The sequence below is a fragment of the Apodemus sylvaticus genome, chromosome 11 (genome assembly GCF_947179515.1).
Source record: "Apodemus sylvaticus chromosome 11, mApoSyl1.1, whole genome shotgun sequence".
Lineage (NCBI taxonomy): Eukaryota > Metazoa > Chordata > Mammalia > Rodentia > Muridae > Apodemus > Apodemus sylvaticus.
The window spans coordinates 77,231,286-77,257,752 of NC_067482.1; the positions used below are offsets into that span (position 1 = coordinate 77,231,286).

Sequence of the window (26,467 nt, forward strand, 5' to 3'; positions counted from 1 at the left end):
AAGTTTCTCAGCTTGGCTAAGGTTCTTTGGTTTAGGTCATTAACCCTTTCAGGTCATTAATCCTTAAAGAAGAGGATGCTACCAGGTCTATTCTGGAGTGGGCAAGGGTGTCTGTGAGCTACTACTGAGGGGACCTGCCAGGAGTGCAGCCCGCTAAATAAGGTTGCTCGCCCAGACGCGAACTATGGACCTGGGACCAACTAAGCCTCGTGGAGTTATGTTCCCTACCCACCCTTCCTTAAAGTCTCATGAGCCATCTGCTACGCGTAGTATAGGGTTTAGTAGCAAGAAAGATAGATGCCAGTTCTTTCGCAGTCTCTGCGCCCGCAGCCCCAAATCAGAGGTTAGGCACTGCTAAGAAGCAAGAGGAACTCCAGGCAGATCTGAGCTCTTCAGGCAAACCCAAGCTGTCTTTCTCTCTATGAGAGACTCGGCGCACGCTGGGACTTGTAGTCGGCAGAGGAAAGCCTCCCGGATGCACGCTGGGACTGGTAGTCCGTTGCGCGGGCTCGCCCCTCACCTGGCCAGGGCGGGTGCCGCAGGGCCAATGGGAGCGGTGCCGGCCCGGCCTGTCCCGCCCTGCGCCTCCGGACGTCTGTGCCGGGACATGGCCGCTGCGGATGCCGGGTCCTTGAGCTGAGCGCCTGCTGCCGGAGCCAACCTCTGCGGTCAATCGTCCGCACGGGCTGGGCCCAGGCGCCCGGACGGCGAAGATCCGCCGAGGAAGCGGAGGCTGCCATAGGACGGCGCCGCGGCGGGCGCATGGCGTCCATCTTGCTCAGGAGCTGCCGCGGCCGGGGGCCTGCCCGCCTCGCGCCACCCGGAGCCGCCTCCCCGCGGGGTAAGCGGGAGCTGCGCACCCGACCTGTTGTGGGCGACCAGGCGCCGGCGTGGGACCCCACCTCCAGTGCCCCGAGGCCTCGCGGCCATGACAAGCACCCGGCGGCTCTGTGCCGCCTGGGCTGCGCAGCTTCGCTGTGACCTTAGTTGCCCTGGTCGCCGCAGGTCACTGCTACCGACAGAGGCGCTGAGAAAGTTCCTTAGGGCCGTGGCTTCCTTGGCGCTCCCCTCGATGATGAACCGAGCCCTGCTGTGCCCTTTGGCCAGTTCAGGCTGGGAAGCCAGAACTCTGGCACAAGGAGATTGGGTTGTGGTTGATGCCAGCATAGTGGGCCGCTCCCTGGGGTGGGGTGGCCGATGACCGTGCTTCCCAAGGAAACTTGTATGTGTCCTGTTTTTAAGTTACCGTAAGGATGAAACTTAGCCTGTGAGAGTGGGACCCAAGACCTTATGGTTTCCTGGCAGATGTACATTTCTTGTCACCTTAACAGTATTGGAGAGTTGGGTGTGGTGTGGAGCCAGGCATGGTGGCACACGCCTCTAAGCCCAGCACCCCGACGTACAGGCATGAGAAATTCTGAATTTCAGACCATTTAGAATTTCAGGCCAGGCAGGGCACAAGACCCTGTTTAAAAACAGACAGCAAAACTAGTTATGATGTGTGGAGAGAGCAAAGTATCCCAGGGTTTGGTGTGGATTTTCAAGCTGTCTCTGCCGTAAGCGCTGTCTACCTGTTGACTTGTTCAGGATACCATAAAGTACTTCTGCCCTTTCTTATTTCTGTGGCATGTGTATGGCTTTAAAATGAGCTGATTGTGTGTGTGTGTGTGTGTGTTATTCCAGGAGCACAAGAATGTTTTCTGTAGTTAACTCAATTCCCTTTAAACAAAAATACTGCTTCCCTGACAGTGGTTCGACTCCTGTCAGCTGGTTGGAGTGGAACCAAGTGTAGTACTGGGTAGCGACTCCCTGTACTCTCGGTACTCTCACTTTTTAGTCTTAGTGGATAAATTGAAGCCATCATTGTATCAGAATGTTCCTTATTCTTGAGTACTTACCTTATTCTTCACTTTTGTATGACAAACTTTATTCTGATTTTCTCATTATATTCTTTATAACACCACATTTCATTAGTCCTTTTGGCTCTTCAAGTTGTAACCATTTCTCAGATTTTGTTTGTTTTCCATGACCTTGATGTTTTGAGGCGTGCTTAGGTTAGGTGTGTTGTAGGATTTTTCTTTTGGTGCTCTGCTGATGAGTTCTGGAGAGCTTTTAAGTGCTTTACTCATCACCTGTGGCCAAGGTTTCACAGGTAGATTGTTGATGGTGAGTCGACCCGGTTTCCCAGCGGAAGAGTGCCTGTCAGGTATCCACTGTGAAGATCCTTTCCTTCCCTTTTCTGTGCTGTTCTCTGTGAAAGAAAGAGACTTGGTATGTAGATGTGGGACTGAATGATCCTGGAGTGTGGAGGAGAACATTCAGTCCAGAGGTCACAGTGCCATTTTGTAAACCTGTGAGGACTAGTCAAGGCTCAGGAAGACAAAAGAGGACTGGCTTGGAGCGAGACAAGTTCCTGCAGCTCTTGACAGCTGCAAGGTGTACCAGACAGACCTGGAGGCTTTGCATGAATGTCAAGGAGAACCTTGCCTGGGAAGAAGTAAAGGTCTTCTGGAGGCCAGGTAAATCAGGGAACAATGTTTAGTCTTTATCCCTGGGTCTGACACTCCTAAAGCTTTTGGAGTGATAGACATCAATGGGTTTGTTGCTCCTAAGGAGCCCTTTCTACCTCACCTGAGAAGAGAAGTGGGGCCCAGATAGACGCCTCCAGGGAGGTGGGGAGGATAGAGGGGGCAGAGGAAAGAATATTGCAAAAAAAACCTAGATCGTTCAGAACTCTCCTGGTCATGTCCATGTCTCCTCTGGCTTCTTGCTTGTGTCCTTTGTGATAAACTGTGACTTTGCTGGGTCCTGTGAGTTGTTCTAGCAAATTATCAAAACCAAGAGTATTTTAACCCTTCCATTTTATTATTTTATTCTAGATCTTTAAAATGTAGGCATTCTTGTGTGTTTATGTGGGAATGTGTACCCTATGTGTGCAGGTGCCCATGGAGGTCAGAAGAATTGGAGTGCAGGTAATTATGAACTAGCCAGTATGAGTATTGGGAACTGGACCCAAGTCCTCTGCAGGAGCAACAAGTACTTTTAGCTGCTGAGCTGTCTCTTCAGCCCACACTCCAAGTTTACAGAGAGCAGATGTGCAGGCAGGCTGAGCAGCTAACATGGAACATAGGCCTGTGAGCCTATCACCCAAGATGGCGTCAACTGTGGAGCAGGAGCAGCCTTCAGACTTTTTTGGGGGACCGGGGGAGAACCCAGGAAGGGAGCTGTTAGGACAGAAATATCAGAATAAGATTTTCCCAGGGTGTCTTCTATGTGCTATGGGGATGTTTCTGAGCCAAATCCTATAAAAGTAGGATTGGAAGGGGCAGAAAGGAAATTCTGGCCCTCTTTGGATTAAGAAGAATCTGGAAAGGTTTGTGTCCTTAAAATGTTTAACACTTGATGCTTACGCTTGTAAGAATGTAGCTGAGGGCCTGCTAGAGGCTCAGGTTCTTGTTTCCTGACCTGAAAATCCTAGGACCTATATGGCGGCAGAAGATTTAGAGAGAACCAAATCTTGAGAATTGCCCTCTGACCTCTGAATGAGTGTATATACAATAAATAAATGCAAAATAACATTTCAAAACAGATGATTTTTGTATTTTAAAAAATCATAAAAACAACATGTAGCCAGTATCAATTGTTAATGGTGGTGAAGGAACAACCAGTTTTCCCAGTGCTACCAGACCCTAAATGTGACCTTTTCCCCATAGCGCCAGAAGAGTTCTCCCCCTGACATAAACTGGTAAATGAATGCCTTTATGCTACTCCCGTTGCTTGGAGGGTTGGGGCAGGGTGTCACCTACTGCCTTGTTGGCCCCTGCTATTGCCTGAAATCTGCATAGGCCATGTGACCCCTTTGAGAATGGTACCTCTGGTTCCCAGCTTCCTGCTCTCACTTCCTACCTGTCTCACATAGCAAGTGTTGTGAATAAACTCTTCAACATCATGTGAGAATTAGAGTGGATTAGGGAAAGCATTGAAAGTGTATTTTATCCCTAGTGTTTTCCAGACATGGCCTCTCTTAAAGTTTTTGCTTTAATTTTATATTGTGTGTGTGTATGTGTGTGTGTGTGTGTGTGTGTGTGTGTGTGTGTGTGTGTGTGTTTGCCTGGACATCCATGGCATGCTTATAGAGGTCAGGTGGGCCCTGAGCATGAACTCTTTGTGTTTTTAATCCACTGAGCCATCTTGCTTGCCCTGTAGAGGCTTCTTAGCATTTGTTAGTTCTCAGCCCTTATCCCTTGGAATTGAGTTTTGATCTGTAGGACTGTTTGTTAGGAGTCAGCGTACCCTTCCCCCTGCCTACCAACAATTATAGCTGATTGGATAGGGCCCCACACTGGGAGCAGCCCACATGCCTTCAGTGATTCTCCCTGGGGCTTAGCCTAAGACCCATTTTACAAAATGGGGAGGTTAGATGCTGTGTTCCACCGCGCTCAGAAGCCTCATTCACAACAGTCTCCCAGAAATTTCCCAGTTGGGATTCCATTCAGATCTTCAGAGAAGCCTGTGTGACACCTGTTTGCTTACCTTTTCTTTGTTTCTGTCGTAGGTAGTCTGAGGGATCGAGCTTGTCTCAGTTGTACGAGGACCGTGGGGCTGACGAGCCATGAGTAAGTAAGCCCAGGACTGAAGACGTCGCCGCTGTCCATGTCTGCTGGACGTTTTTGTCAGGGAACCGCAGCTTCTTCTCCCTATTTCCTGGTTTGGTTTCTTTTAAATCCCCATCTGTTTATTTTGATGGTTATAATCATATGATGTTGGCCAATTTTAAGAGAGTTAGTACTCATCACACCAGTAGCAGTAACTGGCATTTGCTATACTCTTGGTTGTTGTTTTTGTCTTATTTGGTTTTATTTTGTTTTGTATTGTGAAACAGAGTTTCCATATATAGTGTCTGTACATTGGCCTGGCCTTGAATCCTTGACTATCCTCCTGCCTAGCCTTCCAGTCACTGGATTACACATGCACTCTGACATGCCTTGCCTGACATTTTCATGTATGGAGCTGGGTTTGGTGTAGTCATTATCACTATAGTTTTGTCTATTCAGAATGGCTAATCTTCCATGCTCACGCACCTATCTCTGTCTTTATTGGCTTTCCATAGACTCTTGCCTGATTCTTTTCATCTGTTTGTGGCAGCATTGGGACTGTTGGGAAACTGTCCATGACCAGGCAGATCTTTCCTTGGATACTATGCTCTTTCAAGGGTACCTGCTTGCCTCAGGGATCCACACAGCCTCCCCTCAGACTGGCATATGGTGTATTTAGCCCACAGGATGACAGTGCCTATGAGATGGTGATAGCATCTCAAATGAAGTTTGGTTGCATTGCAAGGCCAGTATCAGGTAGCTTCTTGTAGAAAATGGCACCCACATTCCATGTTGTATATAGTCTTGGACTTCCACCATAGTGGCTGTGCTTCTTGCACTGTGTCCTGCACCCCGAGTCTCTACCTCAGTCTTAACCAAAAGGGTAGGGTCAGGAGATACCCTCTGCCATCAGCTCAGACTGCTGAAGAATGTTCATTTCCTCTTGCTTCCATATCCCTGTCCCTTTCTCTAGAGAGCAGGAAACCAGTGCTACTTTTGTGCACTTGTTCCTGTCTCTCCGGGTTTTGGTCTCTGGAGGTTTTGTGTTCACTTAAAACTGTTAAGTAATTACTTGGCTTTGCACCGTAAGCAGTGCTTCTTTTTGATACAGATTTAATTCCCTAAAGTAAAGACAAGTCAGAGGGCTGGAGAAATGGCTCAATAGTTAAGAGCACTGAGTACTCTTCCAGAGTTTCTGAGTTCAATTCCCAGCAACCATATAGTGTGGTTCACAACCATTTGTAATGGAATCCGATGCTCTCTTCTAGTATGTCTTAAGACAGCTACAGTGTATTCACGTACATTAAATAAATAAATCTTTAAAAAATTAAAGACAAGTCAGCTGTGAAAGCACATTTGGTGTGATGCCTTTTGTTAAAAGCTGGGGTGAACAAGAAGGCCTGCAGGGTTCTTGGACAAGGTAACATTTCTGTGGCTGCATGGCTACTGCACACACATCATGGTCAGATCCCCACACAGCTGACTTAGAATCCTTGTGTGGCTCCCACTGTGGGCCTGTTGGCTGTGATGTTCATTAGATTTCTCTTTGGATAGTCTCAAGACTGCTGTCATGGAATCTTCTTTATGCAAGTAATGGCATTAATGTCTGTGTACAGAGCTTCTTTAAGTCTCTTTTGTTTGTTTGTTTGTCTGTTTGTTTTTTCAGGCAGGGTTTCTTTAAGTAACAGTCTTGGCTGTCTGGGAACTCACTACATAAACCAGGTTGGCCTTGAACTCAGAGATCCGCCTACCTTTGCCATAGCTTCTGCCTCCTGAATGCTGGGGTTAAAGGTATGCACCACCACACCTGGCTTAGCTTCTTTGGCTCTTCCTGGTGTGCCAGTGAGCTGGTGTGCTGGTGAGTTGGTGTGCCGGTGAGCTGGTGTGCCGGTGAGCTGGTGTGCTGGTGAGCTGGTGTGCCGGTGAGCTGGTGTGCCGGTGAGCTGGTGAGGCTGCTTTGGGGTTCAGGACAAGTTGAATAGGATTTGGTATTGAGTCTCTAGGTTTTGTTTTTGGTGGATTTTTCTTGTTGTCTATGTTGTCTGGTTGATTGGTTTTGTTTTGTTTTGTTTTTCAGAGTCTCTAGTTTTACAAAGTGCCAACACCAAATGAAGATTAGTGCAATGTTCTGTGGACTCAGTTTCCCTGCATAAGTTCACAAAGGTGTGGGTTACAGGTCCTATGATTTATGACTGAACTGGCCTAGTATTAACCTTTGCTGCTGGCAGTTTGTACGGCTTGCACTGAAATGCACCATCTGCCAGTTTCTTTCCTAAGTTATCTAGTCAGCACACTGGGAACCAGTTCCCCACCCTTAATTCTCTGAGGATTTAGTGTCCTAGATGAACTCCTTAGTCCTTCTAGTCTAATAGAGTCTTTGGGAAATGCCACCAAACCTACCCGACCACGGGAGATTGACAGCTTTTTGTTTTGTTTGTGGCGTTGGAAATAGAACCTAAAGCACGGGCTTCCTAGATGAGCACTACCTACAGGTACATCCTCAGCCCCAAGATGAACAACTTTTTGTTTTGTTTTGCTGTTGTTTTATTTGATTTTAAACAAAATCTCCTATACCTAAGGCTGGCCCTTAACACTTGATCCTGCTACCTCATTTCCAAGATTTTTGGTTAGGGTAGAGAGGGTAGCCAGGCATGGTAGCACATGCCTTTAGTTCCAGCAGAATTCTGCAGGCAGATCTCTATGAGTTCTAGGCCTGCCAGAGCTATTAGTCAGACCCTGTCTCCCCCCACTACCCTCCCCAAAAGACTTTTCCATTTTAGAAAAAGTGGCAGCGTTTGTTAGGTCCCGGCCATGGCCTCTAAGGCAGTTCCCAGGTATGCTCTGCCCTCACTCTCCTCTCCGCCATGTGGCCAAGCTCTTGCTTCTGCCAGTCTGATAATAGTGAGTTTGGCCACCTCACTGCGACTCCCTCCTGCTCAGCTCGCTTGGAAGCACAGGCTCAGGGTAGGGCTGCACTCTTGTTGGCATCAGCCGTCCCAGTCCCAGTGCCTGTGTCTCTGTAATTTCAGGGCCCGCCTCAGCAGGAAGCTCTGCCTCAGACCAGCTTCGGCTGGCACAGCGTTAGCTTTGGGGTTTCATCTTGGTCTGTCTACCTAGCTGCTCATTCGTAAGAATATATGTTGGATTTGTCAAGTACCTCTCTGGCATTCAAGATTTTTAATTCATATTAGAATGTAAAGAACTGCCGGGCGGTGGTGGCGCATGCCTATAAATTCCAGCACCCTGGGAGGCAGTGGCAGGTGGATTTCTGAGTTCAAGGCCAGTCTGGTCTACAGAGTGAGTTCCAGGACAGCCAGGGCTACACAGAGAAACCCTGTCTCGAAAAAACAAAAAAAAAACCAAAAAAAACAAAAAAAAAAGAATGTAAAGAACTGTACTTTATTAATTTAATACATTCTTTTCAGTGCTGGAAATCAAAACTAGGTCCTTGTACTGCCAGGCAGGTGTTCTCCATCCCTGGCCTTGTCGGTGTGAGACAGTGTCACTGTGTGATCCTGGCTAATCCCAAACTGAGCTCTGCCTCCAAGCCCAGGATTATATATGTGTGCCACCATGCCCAGCCTTAACTTTTTTCTCACTCTTTTGGACATTTGCTTTAAAAGCTAACAGTAATAACTATGAAGTTCTGTTGAGCAACTTACACATTTTGAATCAGCACTTACGGATGAGCAGTAAAATCTTTCATTTTAGCTGCGCGGTGTGAGAAGTCTTTGTGTGTGTGCATATGGTATGCATATACTTGTGAGTGAGTGCTTGTATGTGTGTGCTAGTATGTGCATGCGGAAGCCACAGGGTAACATGGACTATCTGCCTTGATCAGGCTCCACCTTATTGTTTGAAGCAGAGATCTCGGTGAATGGAGTTTACTGATTTGCTAGGCTGGCTGGCCAGTGAACACCAGTGGTCTGCCTGTGTCCCTTTCCCTTGTCCTGGAACCACAGGCGCACACTGCTGATCCAAGCCCAGCTTGCATCTCATGCTTACACACCAAGCATTCTACCAACTGAGCCGCTCTCCAACCCATGTAGGAATTCTTGAATCTTGGAGTTACAGAGAGGGCCCATTGGTTAAGAATATTGCTGTTCTTGCAGAGAACCTGGGCTCCATTCCCACGTAACCTTCTGAAACTCCATTTCATAGACTCCAGTGCCCTCCCTTGTCTTCTGTGGCCACCTATCATACACACGACACATAAACATGTAAGCGAAATACTGCACACAAATAAACCCTAAAAAGATTCCTGAGTTTAATTCACAGAGCCCTCAGAAATGTTTTGTTTTGTTGTTTTGTAAAAAGAAAGAAATCTTGAGTCTTGAAGGTAATTTGTAATGGGAGGGTACACATTGGTATCAGTTTATTGTGTTTTGGGGTTTTTTGTTTTGTGTTTTGTATTGTGTTTGGGGTTTTTGTTTTGTTTTTGAGACAGGTCTCCTCTTTGTAGCCCTGGCTGTCTTAGAACTCACTATGTAAACCACACTGGCCTCAAATTTAGAGATTCAACCTCCTCTGTCTCCTGTGTGCTACAATTAAAGGAGTATACCACCATGCTGGCTGGCTGGCTATATCTGTGTTTATATTTATGTACTTAAAGCGTATCTGTGAGTGTGCATGCGCCATCATGGTATTACCAGTCAACTTTGAGGAGTTGGTTCTTTTCTTCCACCTAATGGGTCCCAGGGATTGAACTCTGGTCTCCAGGTTTAGTAGCAATCACCTTTACCTTGAGCCTTCTTGTTAGCTTCCTGTGTGTGTGTGTGTGTGTGTGTGTGTGTGTGTGTATGTGCGCGCGCACACACACATTATAATACAGTTGTGGAGGTCAGAAGACAACTTGGTGTGATGGACCTTTCCTTCTACCATGCAGTTCTCAGGGGTGAATTAGGTCATCAGGCTGCTTAGCAAGTGCCTCTGTCTGCTGAGCCAACCAGTCTACACCCCATTTAGTGCTCACAGTGGCAAAATTTGCTCTGGGAAATTATACCACACTCATGGGTGTCCCTGTAGAGCATAAGCCCAGCATAGGATGATAGCTAAGCTCAGAGTCTCATGTCATGAGCTGGAACCAGGTACTTTACTGTTTGGTTGGTTGGTTTTCTTGTTCTGTGTCATCTAGTTCCTCAGCCAGGAAGCAAGTGTAGTCTGATGTGGTATCAAGTGTAGACTTGTCTGCACTTCTGGAATCATTTCTCGATTTTTGGAGATTTTATGTTAAAGTTATTACTCTGTTGTTCTTCTTTTTGCTGCAGATGACTTGATTCCTTAACATCACTTTCCTGAAAAACAGAGTGACTTATCCTGATTGGTGTTCTTTCTAACTAGGCCTCTCCTTTGGCTACTAGCTTGCTTTGTGCCTTTCTAGGGGTAACCTGTGCTTGGAGGCGCTGGCGTGGCTCAAGGGAGTTGTTCTCATGGGAATGGCCTATGGGCATACCTCTTAACATTTGTACAGTGTTGGTGACAGTTAGAAACACTGATGTGTGTATGTGTGTGTGTGTGTGTGTGTGTGTATTTATGTCAGTTCGTGTGCCCCATTCCTAATCTTGCCTGCCAGGTAGCTGAGAATATGTAGCTGATAGTGTAAGGATCATACACACTCCTCCTTTGTAAGTACTCCTTAGTCTTCCTGATCCTGACAGGAAGGCTGGAAATTCAGGATAGGCAATACATAGGCTCAGGGCCCTTATGTAAACAATCACCCTTGCTAAAATACCCAGCCTTGTAATGTAGGTGGATAGGTGCTATGTGTTAGCAGCCAACCACCCTGACAAGTGTGTGTCTCTCTCTTTTCTTAGCATTAATTAATTAATTAATCCCTCCATTTATTTATTTATTTATTTATTTATTTATTTATTTATTTATGGGGGCAGAGACATGTATATGGGTGAAACTATGCTATGGTGCATATGTGGAGATCAAGGACAAACTGTAGAAGTCATTTCTCTCTCCTACCGTGTGGACCTCTGAGGGATTGAACTAAGGTCATGAGACTTGATGACAAGCACCCCTCCCCACTATGCCATCTTGCCAGCTCCAGGTACGTTTGGTTGGTGCTGTTTCACTCCATTTGGCAGGTGACTTTCAAAAGAGAAAGGCAGAAACCAGAGGCAGTTGGAGCAGGACGGTGGAAGCTGGCCTTTAGTCTGGCCCCTGTGCGTGCTAGTTGAACATCAGTAGCACTGACATTAGTTCCGCATCAGTAGGAAATTTAAGAATATTATTATATAATTTGGCCTGGGGCGGAGCTTAGTGTTCAGCACTTGCCCTAGTATGTGGGAGGCCCTGGGTTCCATTCTTAGGACTGCCAGGCAAACAAAAACCCTGTCATGTGATTTGCCCGTATTTGAAATGGCAAAACATTATGTGTTAGTCACTATAGTTAGGAGCCTACCAGAGGCGGCAGTGATGATAGCTCAGCAGTGCAGTGATCCCAAGCCTGTTGACCTTAGTTTGACACCTGTGATCCCTGCGATAGAAGGATGGACTCCTGCAAATTGTCCCCACCCTCCCCCAACAACAACAGACTCTCTGAGTTTAAGAAGAACAAGATCTTGACCCAGCCCTTGCCCAGAATGCTGTGCTGCCTGCTTCATCTTCGTCTATGTGTCTTTGCCTTGGCTTGGCCCTTACACCTGCAGACATAAGCGTTCTGTAGACGCCACACTTTTCCTCACTGAGGATGGGAAATTGATATTTAAGCCTGATGATGCACTTGTCCCATGTGCACAGCTGTCTTTCCCTATATTTGGGGGTGTGGCCAAGGTAAGGTAGGAAATAGGGCCTGCATCTCTCTGTGGGTAAGTAGCTGTGTGGTACGTTGGATCTGCTTGGACTCTCTTGTTCCATGGGGCCTCACCCTGAGTGATGCAACACTGTGCTTCAGGACAGAGTTGATTCAGGGCCTCTTCACAGTCCCAAGATTGCAGAACCAAAGAAGTCCAGAGGTGTGGTGCTGTGGAGCTGGGTGGGGCTTGGAAAGAGATTGACAACACTTTACAGGAAATAGATTAAGAAGCTGGCTTATACACTCACAGACTTGTTGTCTTCACTAGTCCACAGACATGTCTGCACCACTCTTCTCTGCTCGCTGTAAGGTCCATGTGGGCTTATGATCTGTGACAGAGGACAGAGTTGGAGTTTGGGGGAGTGCCGTAATCAAAGATGGCACCAGCTGGAGCTTTGGAGCTCAGTGAGTCCCATGCTTGGATTCTTGGTGGTGCTCTGTGCCAGATTTCACTGGACACCGTCCACTGTGAGCTGAGGCCATGGATACTGCTGGTCTTCTGAGCACACCTGTGAGGGAGTAGCTCTGGGAAGTCACACCTTGCTTCCTATCGCTTTGATAGGGCCGTCACTTTGGGCTCCCTTTGTGGGAGGGGATTTTAATATGGATTACAGAGGAAGCTCCTGAAGCACAGAAGGTCAGTTAAGAGGTTATTGCAGTTACAGCAAGTGGGCCACCGTGGTGTGTGTGTGTGTGTGTGTGTGTGTGTGTCAGTGTGTATGTAGTGTATGTGTCTGTGTGTGGGGGATGTCTGTGTATATCTGTGATGTGTGTATGTCTGTGTGTGTGGTGTGTCTGCAGTGTATGTCTGTGTGTGTGGTGTGTCTGCAGTGTATGTCTGTGTGTGTGTGTGTGTGTGTGTGTGTGGTGCTGTTGCTTGAGACATGAATTTTACTAAATCAGTACTAACTCACTAAATTGCTCTGTAGCCCAGGGTGTTTATTGTGTATAGGAGGTGCATATCATGACACCAGGCTAGAAATAGAGGACAGTTTACTTTCAGGAATTGGTTTTCTCTTACCTGTGGGTCCCAGGGGTCTAACTCAAATCATCAAGCTTGGCAGCAGTCGTATTTATTCACTGAGCCATTTCACAGCCCAGAGCTGCAGCTTTTGAGCCCAAACAGTCTACTTCAGAGCTCCAGTCCTCACACTGGAATCTAGCCAAGTGCGAGAGGCAGAGAAAGGGGGTTGTGGGAACCCACAACAGGTCTCTAGAGTGAATTTGGAGTTTGTGGCCACCTAGAGATGGAATTGTAAATCACTGGAAGAGAGAGGTTTCTAATACACATTTTAAACGTCAAGGAGAATTGTTTATGGTCATATGGTAAGCTCAGTACTGACCCTGGCTCTATACGGGCTCTGGAAACAATCTTGTTGTATATAAACTCTCAGCTCCGGGTTAATTGGGCATGGTCCCCACTGCAGCTGGTCTTATTGATAGTCATGTTGTGAGTGGGCACTACTTGGGTTCCAGGTAACTCTATGAGCCTGATCCAGTGTGGACAGAGAAGTCTAAGGCTCTTAGCTAACAGCTTCTGGCCGTGGCCTCACCTTTTTTAGGTCCATTATGTAGCCTTCCTTCTGGTGAAGAGGTAAGGGCCTGATGACACGTGCCTCTCATCCCTCTGGGGCAGGTGTTGGGTAGGTATGTGCCTCAAAGAGTAAAACGAAGAGGGAAGTGGACAGAGGTTGGGAGTCATGCTCGAGCCAGGTAAGGGCCCTGGGACTTTCTGGGATTTCCCATCCATTCTAATGCCTTCTGTCTACAAGAGCTACTTGTTGAGAGAGAATATCCAAACGGTACAGACTCTTGACCATATCCTCAAACCCAAAGTCCTGACTATCATGATTCCTACATCCAGTGCCGGGTTAGAGTCTAGTCAGGCTCTGCTGTGTGTTCATGTTCACACTACTGATGTGTGTTTGGGGACTTAGGAGTAAGGCCAATGAGGCTCAGGTCCTAGCTTCACCCGGAAGCTCTCCCGAGCAAAGGCTCCCTTCAAGGAAGTAGATAGGTACATACTTTGATCCACTATGAAGTGTAGGTTGATGTTTGATGCTGAGTGGTCAGATAGGTGGCAATTTCTCATTGCTGCTTTTATGTTTTTTCCTTTTCAAGGAGTGTTCTGTCTCGCTGTTGTACTCCAGCCCACCCTGTGTACCTCTGCTTCAAAGGTGAGCCCCTCAGCTGTTGGACTCAGAGGCCTGAGTGCCGGGGCACTGCAGCAAGGGCAACATGGACACCTGCCTCAGCAAGGCTGGTGGTTACGGGACCTCAGTACCTTCCTGTGCGCAGCTGGCACTCAACACTCCCACTCAGAGAGGACTCTGTGATAGAGAAGTCCCTGAAGTCCTTAAAGGACAAGAATAAGAAGCTGGAAGAGGGTGGCCCTGTGTACAGCCCGCCAGCACAGGTGGCAGTGAAGAAGTCCCTTGGGCAGAAGGTACTGGATGAACTGAAGCACTACTACCACGGCTTCCGCCTGCTCTGGATCGACACCAAGATCGCTGCCCGGATGCTGTGGCGCATCCTCAATGGCCATACGCTGACCCGCCGGGAGCGCAGGCAGGTATGGGACACGCCGTACCCTTTTTTTCTGCTGCAGTTATTTTCTACTCCTTTGGATGAAACATCAGTAAAAGTTTATAGAAACCCAAGCCTGTCTCATGTTACAAGTGAGTTGTAATGTCAGTGCTGACACACTATTTCCTCCCTTGCTGGTTTCCTGCAGCCTTGGGTCTCTTTCTGCCTCTAGTATGTTTTCAGAGACGCTGTGTCCCTCTGGGGAAGTTTCTTAAAGTTATTTCTTTGCTCTGTGGTCCTGGTATGTAATTCCTTCTGTCCTTAAGCTATAAAAAGACCCTTCCTGGGCCTAGAGATATGGCTCAATCATTAAAAGCACTTGCTGTTTTTTCAGAGGACCTGGCTTCAGTTCCTAGCACTTAGACAGTGGCTTACAACTGTACTCTGTAATACCAGTTTCAGGCAATCCTTCCGGCCTTGCAAACCAGGCACACATGTTGTACCCTTATGTACATGCAGATAAAACATCAAACACAGAAAATAAAAATAAATCGTAAAAAGGCAGAGGTTGGGGTAGGGGACTCTTAAACCAAGTACATGGTGACTATGCCTGTGTCCTGGCCTCTTAGGAGCCTAGAGCTCAATGATATCAAACTAGCCCAGGTAACCCAGTGAGACCTCCTCTCAAAAAGAAACCAGACATATTCGCCTACTGTCTGTCTGTCTGTCTGTCTGTCTGTCTCTAGGGGCTGCTGCTATTGCTTTCCTTCTGTTGTCAGCTGAAGTAGTGTTCCAAGCTCGACAGCTGGGCTGTTCTGTGCATCTGATTTTACTTCTAGCAGGTCTGCTGGTATGTGTGCGTGTGCGTGCGTGCGTGCATGTGCATGTGTGTGTTGGCTTGTTACCATCAGTTTATTTGTTTTTTCATGGTAGGACCTTTGTCCTTTTTTTAGCTTTTAGTTCTTCCTTTTGAGTCTTTAACATTTCTGAATATGTTTCATTCCTGAAATGAGAATGTTTGTTTTCTGACACCTGTGGGAGATGGGTTCATTTGTTGTTATGGACTTTGTCCATGGTGCGTGACTTGCGTGGTTTTATTTTCTTTTTGTTGTTGTTGTTTTTTTTTGTTTTTTGTTTTTGTTTTTGTTTTTGTTTTTGTTTTTTTTTGTTTTGTTTTCTATTTCTGTCATCAGGGTTTTTTTTTTGTTTTTTTTATTTACATTGCAAATGATTTCCCCTTTTCTGGGTCCCCACTCCCCGCAAGTCCCATAAGCCCTCTTCCATCCCCCTGTTCTTCCATCTACCCCTTCCCACTTCCTGTTCTGGAATTCCCCTATACTCTTGCACTGAGTCTTTCCAGAACCAGGGGCCACTCCTCCGTTCTTTTTGGACATTCTTTTGTGGATTATGTCCTGGGTATTCAAAGTTTCTAGGCTAATATCCACTTATCAGTGAGTACATACCATGATTGATCTTTTGAGACTCTGTTACCTCACTTAGTATGATGTTCTCCAGCTCCATCCATTTGTCTAAGAATTTCATGAATTCATTGTTTCTAATGGCTGAATAGTACTCCATTGTGTAAATATACCACATTTTTTGTATCCATTCCTCCGTTGAAGGACACCTAGGTTCTTTCCAGCTTCTGGCTACTACAAATAGGGCTGCTATGAACATAGTTGAGCATGTGTCCTTATTGCATGCTGAAGAATCCTCTGGATATATGCCCAGTAGTGGTATAACTGGGTCCTCAGGAAGTGACATGTCCAGTTTTCTGAGGAACCACCAGACTGATTTCCAAAGTGGTTGTACCATCTTGCAATCCCACCAGCAGTGGAGGAGTGTTCCTCTTTCTCCACATCCGCGCCAACACCTGCTGTCTCCTGAGTTTTTGACCTTAGCCATTCTGACTGGTGTGAGGTGAAATCTCAGGGTTGTTTTGATTTGCATTTCCCTAAGCGTGTTTTTATTTTCATGTGTGTATGTATGTGATTTCATATGGTTTTTGTTTGTCTTTTCTTTTTCTTTCTTTTTTTTTAGACAGGGTCTCCTATAGCTCAGGGTGGCCTCAAGCTCACTGTGTAGCTTATGTTGACCTTAAACTTCTGGTCCTCTTGCTTCCCGCTTCTAAGTGACTATAGGCCTATGCTGCCAGGCTTGGTTTATCCAGCACCAGGTGGAGCGAATGCATGTGTCTGAGTTGGTGTTCTATTGCTGTGAAGAGACAGCACAACCACAGCGACTCTTATAAAAGCAAACATTGAGTTGGGGCTGGCTTATAGTTTCAGAGGTTTGGTCCATTATCATCGTGCAGGGAGCACGGTAGCACGCAGACTCTATATCCAGATCCACTCAGCAAGAAGAGAGGGAGGGAGGGAGAGACACTAGGCCTTTGGCTTTTGAAACTTCAAGGCCAAACATACTCTAACAAGGCCACACCTCCTAATTGGTCACAAGCAGTGCTACTCTCTGGAACTAAGCATTCAAATATCTGAGCCTCTAGGGGCCAGTCTCGTTCGCCAGGAAAGCACACTACCACCTGTCTACATTCTCAGCCCTGTCTGGTGATTCTGTACTACGAGTTTTATTTTCAAAGGAATCTTAACTATGGGAACCCTGAGTGATGTAAGTGCTAAGCCATTTTCTCCGTACAGGTGCTTTTCTCTCTAGGTGCTCTGAGACCGGTGGGGCTGTGTAAGGATGGGGCCTAGGTGGGAATCTGTGTCTGTCCTCTTTGTTTCTAGCTCTTGGGGATTTCTGTAACTTAATTTGTAGGCTTTAGTTTTATTTTTAAGTAAATCTTTTACTTCAGAATGTAGCTGTGGGCCTTTATGTCCCAGTTCCCAGAGACTGTTTATAAGCTTTTGGCCTTACAGCTAGGCATTGTTCTCCCCATTAGACTAATTTACGTTCTGCCACATGGCTGGTTAGCTACCTCTCCTTCCTTCCTGGCCTGCTTCTTCCTTCCTACATGTCTGGCCGGCTGAATCTCCTACACCTGGCTCCTTCCCAGAATCCCTCCCTCTGTCTGGAAGTCCCACCTTACTCTGCTTTTTGTTGTAGGAAGAGTTTTTATTTTTACCAATCAGAAGGTGCCTTAGGCAGGCAAGGAAGGACAGAGACACATCTTTACACAGTGCACATCACTCCAACGAGATAACTTCATATTTTCAGAGAACTCTTAAGAAGGTGCTGTGCTTGGGCCCGCCCACCTCCGCCCCTGATGTTTCATGCTGGCTCAGCTTCCCACTCTGCTGAGCTCCAGCTTGGTTTAGTTTTCTAACTCTCCCACTGATAATCTTTTCCTGGTCCAGGACCCTACCTTGTACCCTGTGGGTGCCACAGCTTTGTGAGGAACACTAGCTGTGTCCTGAGTGCCAGGCCCTTCAGGGGGCTTATTTAGACATATATGCCACTCAAGCAAGTGATGCTTAACACCTCCTAGAGTGGGACATCACAAGACTTTTGGCTCAGGTAGCATTGCCTCCCCTTGTAGGACACAGAAACCCCATCTACAGCCTATGTCCTTACACTAACTCTGTCCACCCAGCCTGGGATTCTGCTGGCTTCTATGTGCAGTCTCGGTCAGAATGCACATCCAGAACAAGTGCTGGGTCTCTCCCACCCATTCTTGTTCATCTCTGGGAAGCCTCTGCTGCCGTCAACTCAGTATAACGGACACTCGCAGGTGCTCAGGCTCAGGCTGTGGCAGCCCTGGGAACCTGTGTTCCTCCAGGTGCCCAGCAGCCACCCAGGCTCTCAAATAGAACCTAGGTCCAACTTCCTACCCTTCTTGCCCTGCAGTGTAGGCAGAGGGGCTATCTGACTGCACCCCAGGAGCAGCAGTCCTTTTAAAGAAGTAAGATGTATACTGGGGGGATGGGAGAGGAGGTCCTCTGAGCAGCAGTCCGAGCACGTGCTCCAGCCTTGGCCTGACCTGACTTTCTCAGCCCAGCTGCCCCATGTGAGATCCCCTGTGCTTTTGTGCTGCTCAGAAACCTGCTCTATCACCTGCTGATGCCTTTGCAGTAGGCAGGCTGGGACCCTTCGTTGGCAGTGGACCCTTGCTTGTACATTTATGATAGCCTGGTTGGTACTTGCAGATGCCTGCTGAACCTGCATAGATTGGAAGTGGTAGTCCAGGTGTGGTACACACCTTTAATTGCAGTACTTGGGAAGCAGGGACAGGAGGCTCTCTGTGAGTTCAAGGCCAACCTGGTCTACATAATGAGTTCCAGGCCATCCAGGGCTACTTAGTGAGATGCAATAAACCAGAAACAAACAAACAAATGAAGAAAGAAAGAAACTAGAAGTGGTTGATGCCATAGCACATGTGGGCATTTACTGTGTCTGTAGGGAAACGCTGTCACTGAGTTCTCATGGGCATGGCAGGCCACCCCATGGGCGCTGAAGACACACCAGCTCTCCTACAAAAGTATGAGGCCTCCACTTTTCTGGGTATGAAAATTTAGATGGTACCCCTGCCCTGCTCCCTAGTAAGGTAAGAGCCTAAGTAAGGCTTTGGAGCTGGAGAAATAACTCAGGGAAGAGGATTTGTTGCTCTTTCAGAGAACCTAAGTTCAGGTCCCAGCACCTGTATCAGGCAGCTGTCTCACAGCCACCTGTGACTCTAGGCACCCCACACCTACTTCTGGCCTCTCTAGAAGCTGGCACTCACATGAGCATTGTCCCATCCAGACACACAATTGTGTGGGCATATGTATGTATATGGCTTTGGTTTCTCAGCCCCTACAGCTCTAGATCACTGGTCCACTGGCACTTTGCATGCCAGTAAACAACTAGCATGGGCTAGTTGGTGGGCTGAGTGTGGCAGTGGTAAAGCACATGTTTAACGTATATACAAATGGCCTTGGACTCTTTCCTAGCACACACAGAGAAAGAAAAAGAAAATTAGCGTCTTGATTTGCTTTTGCATTGAAGTCCATCTCTACATTGATGTACTAGAATCGTATTTTTTAACAATATCAAATATGTGTGTATGTGTCTAGAAAATATTTATTTTTTTATTTTATGTGTGTGAGTGGATGTGCATGCCTGGTATCCTCAGAGCCCAGAAGAGGGCATCAGATCTCATAAGACTGGAGGTATACATATTCGTAAGTTGCCTTGTGGATTCTGGGAATTGAACCTGTGTCCTCTACAAGAGCAGCAAGTATTCATAATTAGTGAGCCATCTCCATAGCCCTGTTTACCTTTTTCCCCCCCTTAGACATTGTTTTACTATGTAGCCAATGCTGTCCTGGAACTTGATGTAGACCAGAGTGGCCAACTCCCAGCTGACTTTTTTTTGTGACAAGTTATCACTGTGTAACCCAGGCTGGTTTCGAATTCAGAATCCTCTTGTTTGTCCCTCCCAAATGCCATGCCGTCACTATGCCTGGCTCCCCAACCCAGATTTATTCTTTCTTTTCCCCCCTTTGTTTGTTTGTTAAGACAGGGTTTCTATGAAATTTTATTCTTTTAATTAATTTTTAAAATATATGTATTTTGGGGCTGGAGAAATGGTTCAGCAGTTAAGAGCACTGGCTGCTCTACCAAAGGACCCAGGTTAATTTCCAGGACCACATGACAGCTCACACCTCTCTGTTACTCCAGTTTCAGGGGTGACACCCTCACACAGACCTGTGTGCAGTCAAAACACCAATGTACATTAAAGTAAAAAGAAGCTGGGCAGTGGTGGCACAGGCCACCACTCTCGAAACCCTGTCTCAAACAAACAAATAAATAAAGTAAAAATAAATCAGAGAAAAAATAAAACAATGTATGTTTTTATATATACCACGTGTGTGCAAGAGCTCACAAAAGTCAGAAGGTGCTGCTTCCCCTGGAACTGAAGCTGCCAATGGCTGTGATTCACCTGTGGGCGGTAGGAATCAAAGTTGGGAATTCTGCAAGAGGACTGAATGGATTTAGTCACTGAGCCATTCCTTCAGCCCCAATCCCAACCCATCAGCTTATTCTTTTTTGTTTGTTTTGTTTTGTTTTTTGAGACAGGGTTTTTCTGTGTAGTCCTGGATGTCCTGGAACTCACTCTGTAGACCAGGCTGGCCTTGAACTCAGAAATTTGCCTGCCCCTGCCTCCCAAGTGCTGGGATTAAAGGCGTGCGCCACCATTGCCCAGCATATCTATACTCTTAAGGAATTCTCCCTTTTAATGCGGTGTTAGGGGTCAAGCCTAGGGTCTTGTAGGTGATACACAAATACTCTACTATTAAGTTACATTCCCAGCCCAACAAATCATTCCTTTAAATATTTAGAGGCAACTGGTAGATCAAGCCATTGAGAAATGATTAAATCTTCAGGGCTGTGATCAAATGTACTCTAACCCTAGGTGGAGGAAATGAAATAGATCACTGGAGGTGTGTCCTTGGTAGCTCTGACTTACTCTGGTCCCTTGTTGTTGCCTCCTAGCTGCCTTAATGTGAACTTCCCTGCTCTGCCAATCCATGTGTACCACGATAGATGGAAACCTCTGAGACCATGAGCAAAGATAAATTCTTCCTTCTGTTAAATTGTTTTCTCAGGCCGGGCAGTGGTGTCGCACACCTGTAATCCCAGCACTCTGGGAGGCAGAGGCAGGCGGATTTCTGAGTTCGAGGCCAGCCTGGTCTACAGAGTGAGTTCCAGGACAGCCAGGGCTATACAGAGAAACCCTATCTTGAAAAAACCAAAATCCAAAAACACCCAAAAAAAAAATTGTTTTCTCAGGTGTTTTAGTCAGTTATAAAAAAATGTATTGATACAGAAAGTGGATGCCAGAAACAGAGGCATGTGCTATTAATCCTGACCCTGCAGTTCTTAAGCCTTTGAAACTGGTATGAGGAAGAATTTGGACAGAGCTTGATGAGTGATTCTATCGGGAGCTCAGAAGACCAAAATTCTGACAGAAATATGGCCAGTAAAGACGGTAGTTAGACAGGGCCTAAAGTATTTGCCATAAAGCATGAGGCAGAGTTCATAGTCCTGGAACCTGCATTAAAGCTGGACTTGGTGGTACATATCTATAAACCTAACTCTGGGGTTGTGGAGACAGGAAGGACTTGGGGATCACTGATTAGCTAGCATAGCCAAAACAGCAAGCTCCAGGTTCAGAGATAGTCTCTTCAAACATTATACAGAGAGCAATGACAAATGACACCTAATGTCACCTGTGGGCCAGTGCACACGTGACGCACACGCGAGTGCACATGCACGCCACCAACATAAATTTTCCGTCAGAAACAGGACTTGATTGAGAATTGGGCTAGAGGCCCCTCGTGTTCTATTCTGGCAAAGAACTTGTCTAAATTTCATCTATGTCTTTAAACTGTGGGAGCTTGAATTTAAAGGTGACTAATTTAGCAGTGGAAATTTCAAGAAAATAAAAAAACAACAGGCGGTGGAATAGTTTATTCCTTGGGAGTTTTTTTTTACCAGATTTATAAGGATCAGGAGCAAAAAACTGAGTAAAAAGACTTGAAAACTTGCACTTGGGCCAGAAAACCCAGTAAAAAGTTAGAGCTAAGGATGATTGAGGCTGTGGTACTAGAGAGGTATCTCAGTGGTTGAGAGCGGTGGTTGATCGTGCAGAGGACCTGGGCTCAATCTCAGCACCCAGATGGTAGCTCACAACCATCTTTAACTCTACTTAGACACCCTCTTTTGACCTCTTTGTGCACCAGGCACTCTCATGGTGTACATACATACATACAAGCAAAACATTCATATACATAAATAAATCAAAATAAAAATTATACATAGACCATTAAAACATAATGGAAGCCAGGCGGTGGTGTCGCACACCTGTAATCCCAGCACTCTGGGAGGAGACAGAGGCAGGTGAATTTCTGAGTTCGAGGTCAGCCTGGTCTACAGAGTGAGTTCCAGGACAGCCAGGGCTACATAGAGAAACCCTGTCTCAAAAAAAACAAAACAAACAAACAAAAAACCATAATGGGACCATAAAAAACAAGTGGGTACTCTAAGATGTTAGAGTATCTAGAAATTGTCCAGTCCATGGCCTATAATAGACTCCACCATGGAAAATTACAAACTCATTTGAAGAACTTCACAGGCCCCCTACTTGCAAGGAGTGATCCAAGACATCTTTCCAAGATTGTTACCTTGTCTAAATTGTCCTCTATTGAGCCTATCTTGTTTATTTCTACATACACCCTGTGCATCTGTTAGCACTATCCCTTTTTATTGAAGGCCATTGATATGCAGTTTAGAGTCTGAGAGAGAAAGGGGTTTCTGAAGTATCTGCCAAGAGCTCTCGAGTCACCTCACCCTGTAGCTCAGAGGCTGGAGAAATACCCTACTGCTCTGTCGCTGCTCACGGACCCACATCTTTGCAGTTTCTCCGGATTTGTGCGGACCTCTTCCGTCTAGTGCCCTTCCTGGTGTTTGTGGTGGTGCCCTTCATGGAATTCCTGCTGCCTGTAGTTGTGAAGCTCTTCCCCAACATGCTGCCGTCCACATTTGAGACCCAGTCTATCAAGGTAAGGGCACTGGGACTTTGAGTACACTTGAATGAGTCTAGTGTAAGGATGAGGGAGATGGCAAAGCAGGTAGAGAAAGTACTTACAGGAACTTAAATCTCTGCAGCCATGTTTAAACCAAGTGGAGTAGTGCACCGGTAACCTCGGTGCTCCTGTGGCAAAATGTAAGGTGGAAACAGGACAGTTCCCAGAAGATAGTGTGCCAGCCAGTCACAAACAGCAAAGAAGAAACCCTGTCTCAAACAGGTAGATGATAAGGACCAAGGTACCCTCTGATCACACCCAGTGTCCACTCTCACCTAAGTCAACACACACGCACACATGCACACACACACACCAAGTAGAAAATGGGTCTAAAATTCCATCCAGACTGCCACACAGTTTCCTATATGTCAACTGGTTCTTTTGTGAAGCACCGGCTGAGTCATGTGATTGCATCAGACCAAATGACCCCAGACATCCCAAAGCCTCACTGTCTGGCCCCTTATGGAACAAGTTTACCAACTTCTGCTATTGAGGTAGGGTTAGGGATTCACACAGACTTTTTTTTTTTAGAACCATGAAATAGTTGAGTATTATCTTGCTTAGATTTTGTTCCTTGCGAGGTATGGGATGTAGGAGACTTACCTTGCAGTGGGCAGCAGTCTGCTTTGTATGACAGAGCCGGGTAGTGGTGGAGGGCAGCGGTCGGAGCAGCACTGGAGCATAACCCTCACTTTGCTCTTGCAGGAGGAAAGGCTGAAGAAGGAGCTTAGGGTGAAGCTGGAACTAGCCAAGTTTCTCCAGGACACCATAGAGGAAATGGCCCTGAAGAACAAGGCAGCCAAAGGAAATGCCACCAAAGACTTCTCTGCATTTTTCCAGAAGGTGCAGCACTCCCCCCCACCCCACCCCCCAGTCAGGGGATGGTTCAAATGTCAAGCACTATGAGGCTTTTCTTCTCTCTTCCTTCTGCTGCTGCTTTTCCTTCTCCTCTTCCTCCTCTTCTTCTTCCTCCTCTTCTTCTTCCTCGTCCTCCTCTTCCTCCTCCTCCTCCTCAGCAGACTCAAGCCCATAGAACAGAGCTTAAGCTAACTGCCTACTCCCTGTGCTCATTTCCTCTCAGAGGAGCTGTCGGTGCCTCCTTCTGTCAATGCGAAACAGGGGTGTGGCATGAGATCTCAGATCACACCCACAGTCCTGATGGAAAAAGAACCAGAGCTGATCCCACAGCTGGCACTGCCAGGCTCCTGGGAGACAGCAGCCTGGATGATGCTACAGGCACTGATCCTCTGTATAGCAGTGCCCGCCCAGGCTTCGGCTGCCTGAGACATGGCAGCTCCTGGGAGAGCTTGGTGAGTGGTAGGTAGTCCAGAGCTCTGCACCCACTCTCGGTTCATTCCAGCTGGGAGCAGGGTTAGCTGTTGGACAGGAGAATGTATAGTTTGGACCTACTGAATAATACTTGGGATTACTTTTGCAGATCCGGGAGACAGGGGAGAGACCCAGCAATGAGGAAATCATGCGTTTTTCCAAATTATTTGAGGATGAACTGACCCTGGATAACCTCACGAGGCCTCAGCTGGTAGCACTGTGCAAGCTGCTGGAGCTTCAGTCCATTGGCACCAACAACTTCCTGCGTTTCCAGCTCACCATGCGCCTGAGGTCCATAAAGGCTGATGATAAGGTGAGCTGGGCCAAAGGCCACCTCTGTTGTAGGGTCCTGTCTGGACACGTGAGGTGCCGTCTCATCTGTGTCTTGCCCATGCATCTTGGTTACCCTGTCTACAGTGCTCTGTCTTCTCATTTTTCTTTTACATTTTCTTGTTATTCCTTTTTCCTACATAACTCAGGCTGGCCTAGAACTCACTAAATAACCCAGGCTAGCCTCATGTTTTTGGCAATCCTCCTGCCCCTTATTCTTGAGCACTGGGATTACAAGCATAAACCACCAGACCTCAGTTATGTTTTGTTTTGTTTTTTTACCCCTTGGGGGAACAGTCCTTGGGATTGAATCCAGAGCCTCACATGCTATGTAAGCACCCTAAGAGGTTATATCCTTAACCTCTTTTCCCATTTTTACAGTTGTATTTTATATGTAGGAATCTATGTGTACTGTGTGTGTGCCTGGTGCCCGCAGAGATCAGAGGAGGTCATGGGACGGGAACCGGAGTGATGGCTCATGCCTGTGGAGACACTTCTCCAGCCCCACTCGATCTTTTTTACATTTTTTCTTTTTCCATTTTTCATGCGTGTGTGTAGTATTTATGTGTGTATGTGTGTTTGCATGTGTCTGGGAAAGGTGAATGTTTGAATGGGTTCACATGCATCTGGAAACCCAAGGAAAGTGTTAGGAATCATCCTTGATTGTTCCTCCATCTTGCTCAGTCTAGCAGGGTCCTCTAGTCAAACCCATAATTCACCACCATGGCTGATTTCTGAGCCCATGTGCTGTGAGGAGTCCTCTATCTTCCAAGGCTGGGTATCATATAACCCAGGCTAACCACCAGTTCACTATGTAGTCAAGATTAGCATTTAAATACATACATACATACATACATACATACATACATACATACATACATACATACACACATACACACACACACACATACGTACGTGTGTGTATGTATATATATATATATATATATTGTATATATGTGACAACACTATAGCTATCTTCAGACACACCAGAAGAGGGCATCAGATCCCATCATAGATGGTTGTAAGCCACCATGTGGTTCCTGGGAATTGAACTCAGGACCTCTGGAAGAGCAGTCAGTGCTCTTAACCGCTGAGCTATCTCTCCAGCCCTAGCATTTAAGTCCTTTTAAAACAATTTTTTAAGCATTTATTTATTTAGTGTGTCTGTATGTATGCACACAGGCATGGGCACCCCACATTGTATGATTGTATGTGTGGAGTCCGCTATATTTGCATGAGCCTGGTTTTTAGTTCTCTCATTTTGTCTCAGGGCTCACACTCAAGTCTCTAATCCTGGCCTTCAGCTCTTGTTCCTCTTGCTTCCACCTCGTAAGTACTAGGAGCCAGGACAGCAGGCATGTCCGGCTCGCTTAGCCCAAGCACTCCTCCTTTGCTTTTTATTGTACAGGGTCTCAGTTACCAGACCAGCCTTGAACTTATTTTTTTTTAAGATTTATTTATTATTATATGTAAGTACACTGTAGCTGTCTTTAGACACACCAGAAGAGAGTGTCAGATCTCATTACCGATGGTTGTGAGCCACCATGTGGTTGCTGGGATTTGAACTCAGGACCTTTGAAAGAGCAGTTAGTGTGTTCTTAACTGCTGAGCCATCTCTCCAGCCCCAGCCTTGAACTTTTAATCTTCCTGTCTCTGCCTCCCAAATCATGGGAATCATTGATGGATGACCAGGCCTGGTGTGCCTGCCTCTGTAATTTCTACCCTCCCCTCTCCATCTGTCTGTCTGTCTGTCTATCTATCTATCTATCTAAGACAGGCAAAGGCTCTCTACTTGGCCCTGGCTGTATTGGAACTCCCTCTGTATACCAGGCTGACCTCAAAACTTGTTATGTAGACCAGGCTGGTCTTTAATTCACAGAGATCTACCTCCCTCACCCTCTCAGGTACTGAGATTAAAGGTATATATCACCACACCTGGTCCTTATTTTTCTTTCCCAAACATATTAATCATAGTTTGCATTCAGTGTCATAGGTGGGGGCTTCTGGAATCTTTTTCTTTCCTGTCCTTCTTTCTTTTCTTTTCTTTTTTTTTTTTTTTTTTTTTTAAGATTTATTTATTATATGTAAGTATACTGTAGCTGTCTTCAGACACCAGAACTCTTTATGGATGGTTGTGAGCCACCATGTGGATGCTGGGATTTGAACTCATAACCTTTGGAAGAACAGTCAGTGCTCTTACCCGCTGAGCCATCTCTCCAACCCCTTCTTTTTTTTTTTTTTTAAAGATTTATTTATTATATGTAAGATACACTGTAGCTGTCTTCAGACACCCCGAAGAGGGCATCAGATCTCATTATGGATGGTCGTGAGCCACCATGTGGTTGCTGGGATTTGAACTC

The 26,467-nt window shown here is 46.4% G+C and overlaps 1 protein-coding gene across 2 annotated transcripts in view; it reads left to right on the forward strand.

Annotated features, from left to right (window-relative positions):
* Positions 1–598: 598 nt before the first annotated feature.
* Positions 599–26,467, forward strand: part of Letm1 (leucine zipper and EF-hand containing transmembrane protein 1) — a 40,770-nt gene continuing 14,901 nt past the window's right edge. The window contains exons 1-6 of one of the 2 annotated variants that reach the window (XM_052198335.1): positions 599–841; positions 4,556–4,616; positions 13,519–13,969; positions 22,281–22,424; positions 23,154–23,291; positions 23,887–24,090. In XM_052198335.1, the coding sequence (XP_052054295.1) occupies positions 763–841; positions 4,556–4,616; positions 13,519–13,969; positions 22,281–22,424; positions 23,154–23,291; positions 23,887–24,090 (1,077 nt within the window). In that variant the 5' untranslated portion in view covers positions 599–762. Of the gene's footprint in view, positions 842–4,555; positions 4,617–10,506; positions 10,651–13,518; positions 13,970–22,280; positions 22,425–23,153; positions 23,292–23,886; positions 24,091–26,467 lie in introns of those variants that run through there. The other variant, XM_052198336.1, reaches the window with a different exon arrangement.